The 6,000-nt window shown below is 42.4% G+C and overlaps 1 protein-coding gene across 1 annotated transcript in view; it reads left to right on the top strand.

The window, feature by feature from the left end:
• The window catches only part of USP16 (ubiquitin specific peptidase 16), a 28,855-nt gene that overhangs the window by 14,959 nt on the left and 7,896 nt on the right, over positions 1-6,000 (top strand). Inside the window, exons 8-12 of the mRNA XM_019524252.1 lie at positions 904-1,034; positions 1,408-1,495; positions 3,628-3,703; positions 4,866-4,957; positions 5,648-5,704. Of these exons, the coding sequence (XP_019379797.1) occupies positions 904-1,034; positions 1,408-1,495; positions 3,628-3,703; positions 4,866-4,957; positions 5,648-5,704 (444 nt within the window). The remainder of the gene's footprint in view (positions 1-903; positions 1,035-1,407; positions 1,496-3,627; positions 3,704-4,865; positions 4,958-5,647; positions 5,705-6,000) is intronic.

Genomic DNA, 6,000 nt, shown 5'->3' with positions numbered 1-6,000 from the left:
GAGGGATGTGGACAACATGGAGAGGGCCCAGAGGAGGGCCACTCACATGATCAGGGGGCAGCAGGGCAGGCCCTAGGAGGAGAGGCTACGGGACCTGAATCTGTTCAGCCTCCACAAGAGAAGGCTGAGGGGGGGATCTAGTGGCCTGTTACAAACTAGTCAGGGGACCAACAGGCATTGGGGGAGTCCCTGTTCCCCCGAGTGCTACCAGGAGTAACTAGAAATAATGGTCACAAGCTGGCAGAGGGTAGATTCAGACTAGACATCAGGAGGGACTACTTCACGGTCAGGGTGGCTAGGATCTGGAACCAAGTTCTAAGAGAAATGGTGCTGGCTCCTACCTTGGGGGTCTTTTAGGAGGAGGCTAGATAAACACCTCACTGGGGTCGTTTGACCCCAGCATTCTTTCCTGCCATAGCAGGGAGTCGGACTTGATCTGCTCAGGTCCCTTCCGACCCTACCAGCTATGAAACTGAAACTGAAACTGACAGAAACATGTCCTTGCTGCAGCATTAGGCAGTTAGCAGCAGTTTTTATCTGTTGCTCTCTGGCATAAGCTACAGCCACCAAGGCACTGAATATTTGGCCTTTAGATTCTGTCTCAGAGGTCTAAAGTGGGGCTGGTAGGTCTCAGACAGCCTCCACACTCTTCCTAGGCATATGCTTCAAAGGTCTTGGTGTGATGGTCTTAGGGATCCATACAAGTGGATTCATCAGGCACTTGACTAGACCTCTTAGGTGTACACCATGATCCAGAGGATCAATAGTTGCCTACTCCTCCATAATGGATATTCTTTTGAGGAGTTAGAATCCAGGTTTTGTGATATGCAGCTCAATCCAGAGGAATCGATTACTACTACTGAATTCAGAATGCAAAGCTGGGTTTGTTTTTGTTTTTAACAGGAGCCCCTAGTGATACAGCTTGAACAGCCAGGGCCCCTTACATTAGCCATGTGCCAGTTCCTTACAGAGATGCAGGAAACAAAAAAGGGAACTGTAACTCCGAAGGAACTCTTTGCTCAAGTTTGTAAAAAGTGAGTATCTGCCTAATGCGCTTTATAGTGGGATTAGAAAAATAAAAAGAAACTTGGGTTAATGAGGCAGCAGTTCTACTCTTACCAAAAATGTTTTCTGCTAGCATGAGTGCAATAGAAAATAACTCATGCATGTGATACTTCCAAACTTTTTCAAAAAAAGCAGCAGGGGCCAAAATATAAATGAGCAAATTTGGAGTGAAAGAAGCAAAATAAGACTCTATAAACTATTAAACTTCATGTTTTTCAGTTGTTCCCATATAAATGCACTAACTACTAAATGCTTAAAAATTTGCCTTAATCTCTTACTGCAAAATTGAAAATGCTTTGCATCCCTTAATATGCTATGTCATTCTCATTTTGTTTTAAACAGAGCAATACGTTTTAAAGGGTACCAACAGCAAGACAGTCAGGAACTGCTCCGTTACTTACTTGACGGGATGAGAGCAGAAGAAATCCAAGTAAGTACTTGTGTTGTGGCAGTGCAAATGTTGTGTCTGTATTCAACAGAGCATTTAAATCAGCAGGCTTCCGGGAAGCTTTCAGTCTTTAATGTATGTTCTTTGCTATTATGTAGTGCGCACGGCAGCCTGTAAGTAATTTTTTTGCATACCAAATTAAATGATGTTAAGTTCTAGCCTTGAGTACATTTGCAGTGAATTTTTAATTCCTATCCCATCTAAAATGTAATTAACTATCCATTTAGTGTAGTGCTACATATGTATGACCATGTGATTAACTTCAGGATCTTGAGTTAAGTTAGTCCCATGATTTTTCTTTACCCACTCTCTTTCCAAATTAAGCCAGTCCATCTTGCACAATCTGTCTAAGCTTCCATAATTTGGCTGCTGTAACGAAGCATTGTACCAAAACCTGGCTACTCCTTAGAGTACAAAAAAGTACATATCTGCTGTTTGTAAGAAGGAAAAAACATTATGTATATTTTGATCAAAATGGAATTGCAGTTTTGGGAAAAGGGTATTCTGGTGAATCTTGAAGTTTTTTCTCTCTTGGGGTTAGTTGTTTGTTTAGTTTGGTATAATCAAGTTAATAGGCTCAGCTCAGCCCGTACTGAATTCTGTGGGTTAACATTAAAGTAATAAATACCTTACATGAAAGCCTGAATCCTTCAGAGAGGGAATATTAATAAATTCACCCAGTGCTTTATGGGGGCGGGGAGGAAAGAAAGAAAAACAAGATTTGGAGCTCGGGCTGTTTGAAGAGTTTTCTTATAAAAGTGTCCTGATAAAGCAAATGATTCCTGTGCATGTTTTATCCATTGTTTTCATTTGGACCTTGGTTTGTAGACTGCCTTATTCTCAGACTGGTCACTTCATGCTAAGGACACTCTAACGTAGGGCATATTTCATGCATTTTATAAATAAACATCTTTCTTCACCAATTATTAATTTGAAATGCTTAACTAAATATATGTTTAGGAATTATGAAAAGCTAATTTCTTATAATGGAATATCTATTCCAGGGGTCAGCAACCCATGGCATGAATGGCACACGAGGCCATTTTGCTCAGCATGACGCATCCAGTCCAGGCTCTGGGCAGCTGCCAGCAGCCATAGAATCTGGGCTGCTTGTAGCAGGGAGGTTGCAAGCCCTGCTGCAAGCAGCCTGGGATCCATTGCAGGCAGCAGCTGTGAAGCTTGCAAGTGGCTACACTGGGGTCCAGAGTCCCAGCCCAGCTCACTGCTGTTTTGCACCTCAGGGACCAGTGCGGGGAAGGGGCTTCACTCTGCTCCCTGGGGCTACATGCCTTCAAAGCCTGGCATCCCCATGGGGGTAGAAGGGGAGTAAGGGGAGCACATCCCTGTCCCCGTATTGCCAGGCCTGCCTGTGAAGGGCAGGGTTAGCTGCATGAGCACAGCGGCCCTGCATAGGAAGGCTCTAGCTAGGTGTTCCCCTGGGACCACCCGGGGCAGCCAACTCCTCCCACACCCCAGCTCCGCTAGGCTGGGCCGAGCTGTGCTGCCAGCCCCCACTTTCAATTCTGCTTCTGCTGCACCGAGCTGGTAGCTGGGCTGCTGCTATGAGGTAGCACAGACCTCAGCCATGGCCCTTCCCGTTGCAGCCCAGGGGGTCCTGGCAGGGTCTGCGCTGCCTCTGCGTGTTTGGCCAGTGCCCAAACTGTGGTGGGGAAGGAGTGCCCCCTCCCCTCCCTGTGCCCTGGTGCCTTCCATGCTGTGCCCCTGCAGCCACCGCCAACAAGTAGGGTGAGGGTTTTGGACCCCAGTGCAGCTGCTTCCAGGCTTATAGCTGCCTGTTACAAGCAGCCTGAGCTCTGTGGCAGGTAAAAGGGGCCTGCCAAGAGCCTGGGCTGCTCGGACGAGGCAGCCATAAGCCTGCAAGCAGCTGAACCGGGGTCTGGAGGCCCAACCTCCCTTACTGCTGGCAGCTGCTGCCCATGTGCCTCAGGGAGCATGGCAGGGATGGGGTTGTGCTGCCATGACAAGGATCAGGCCCTTTAACTCCCCCGCTTTCCACCCCTGGCATGACATCTTCAAAGTCCAAGTTGCCAGTTGTTTTGGTGCTCAGGCCAAAAGTGTTGTCAACCCCTTATCTGTTCACTTTTACCTTTCAGCGAGTAAGTGTTGGACTACTTAAGATGTTGAATATCTCTGATAGACAAAATGAAGAACTAAAAAAGAAAATTAAAGGTAAAATTCCAATTCATTAGATGTTCTGATAATTGAAACTGTAATGCTGCATTAAAATAACTGCATTTTTAATAATCTAACACATCAGGTTAGGGGTGCAGTAGTTTAAAAAATGTATTTTGAAAGTTATGATTATCTTATTTATTCAAAAGATCTGTTTATTCATTGTGAGTGAGATGCAGTAATGTAGCCCTTACAACAGTGCTTCCCAAACCTTTTCCTCGGCATGACCGCATTTATGGCCCCACTTTCTCAAGATGGCCCTCTACCCCTGCAACCTCATCCACTGATGTTGCCATGACCCACAGTTTGGGAACCACTGCCTTAAGGCAACTTGCTATGGTTCCTGTGGTTTGAATTTGAACTTTGCTCTGGATTCATCCAGTGGCCCAGCTGACCAGATATAAATGTATATCTGGCTATTTGGGTTGAGAAGTAGATGCCATTAGCTATAGAGACTGAAGTGCCTTAAACATACTGGCCTTATAGGGTTGCTGTACTCAAAAGGACATTTGACCCTGGTTATCCTGAGTAAAATGAGCAGATTTTGGCCACATTTTATACTAATTTTAGTGCTTGATGTCTTATCTGAGATCATGTAACCAGTTAAAACTTGTGTACCTAGCAAATGGATTACAACAGGAAGTACTTATCCACCACTGGTAGCCCATTATTACTGTGAGTAAAATTTCAAGCAGCAGTGCACTGCAGTGTTGCACATCATCTAGGATAAAAAATGAACAAGCTTTCTGTTTCAAAATGCCTACTGAGTTAAAAATCCTGACACTCAGTCAGTGAACCAAAATTGATTTTACAGGTGTCCTAATGACTAGCTCAGTGTTGTTTAGTTTGAGAAGGTTGCTAAATTAAAAATGATCAGCTATACTAATTTTATGAAGATAGAGAGGGAAGGAAGGTATCTAAGAATCAGGTAACCTCTCCTCCACTCTTGCCTACCTCTTCCCTCACTCAAAGAAATAATTTTATTCTGTAAAGCAATTTATTTTTCCTCCAAGAAAACTTAATACAAAGCAAAACTGCACGCCTCAAATCTTATACATGGTGTTCTCACTGTTGGTAATTCAACATACCAAATCCAAAGCAGTCATTAAATAATGTTATTATTGCATCCAGCTTATATTGTAAACTTTCTCATTTTCAGAGTATGAAAAGAAAAAGGGGATACAGACTTTTGTGGACCGGATCTTTGGTGGAGAATTAACTAGTACAATTATGTGCGAGGAGTGCAGAACTGTAAGTGAACTATTTATTTTGAATAGTCAAAAGACCACGTCTTATTATATAGGAAAAGCAAGAAATAATGTTATGGACAGGATCTATTAGATAAGGATTTATGAACTGATAGCAGCTTAACTCAAAAGGAGCTATACATTTCTCATATGAAATTTGACAGAAACATGTTCTGATGTACTACAAAGCTACTCTTTTCTCTGAAAACTTGATGGTGGATGAGAGCTGAATGCTTGGGGAGGATACCGTAAAAGACTTTTTTTTTTTTCTTCTTCCAGTTCTAGAAAGCTAAATGTAGAATTATGAGTGTTAGCAGGAACTGTGACTTTGCATTCAGGTTTCTGTTTGTAAATGTGATTTTATGATCACATAAGATCATGTTTAGAATGCAGTTCCATAGATAAATAATAAAAAATAGTGTAGACGTTTTGAAGGTAAGGTGTGTGGTGTTATGTTTCTGTATCTGTGTTTGTTTTTAAGTGCCTAAAGTTATGAGAACTCAGAATTCCAGGAGCTGCTGGTGCTCAGTACTACTCGAAGTCAGGCCATTTATTTGTCTGTATGTGGACTTTACCTACCCAAAGTTCAGAGTTCATTTTAATCCTTGGCCCTAACTTTTGTTTAGATAGCTAACAAAGAAAAATAGTGATGATATTACTTTTAATGATATTAAGTAAAATCTGTTTGCTTAAGGTGTCCTTGGTCCATGAGTCTTTCCTTGATTTGTCACTTCCTGTATTAGATGATCAGGTAAGAATCTTTTTTTTCTTTTTTAATACCATCTTTGTGCTGCCAATTTAGCACTATTATTTGGATGATAGAGAAATAAATAATTTAACATCATAATAATAATTGCTTATAAATCTACACAAGAATAATGGGAGAGTAAGAGTTGTTGTGAGGACTACAAGTTATTGCTCTTCTTGGCAATTCATATCATGGTGGTGGAAACAGGTGAACAAACCACCAGAGGTGGTATGTCATTTACTCCTCCTAAAGTAGACAGGATTTTGATCAGGGAATGAAATTTGCTATGCTGGAATAAT

Source organism: Gavialis gangeticus, unplaced genomic scaffold (genome assembly GCF_001723915.1).
Source record: "Gavialis gangeticus isolate Ggan-Ray unplaced genomic scaffold, GavGan_comp1, whole genome shotgun sequence".
NCBI lineage: Eukaryota > Metazoa > Chordata > Crocodylia > Gavialidae > Gavialis > Gavialis gangeticus.
This window is presented reverse-complemented; position numbering and strand designations above follow the sequence as displayed.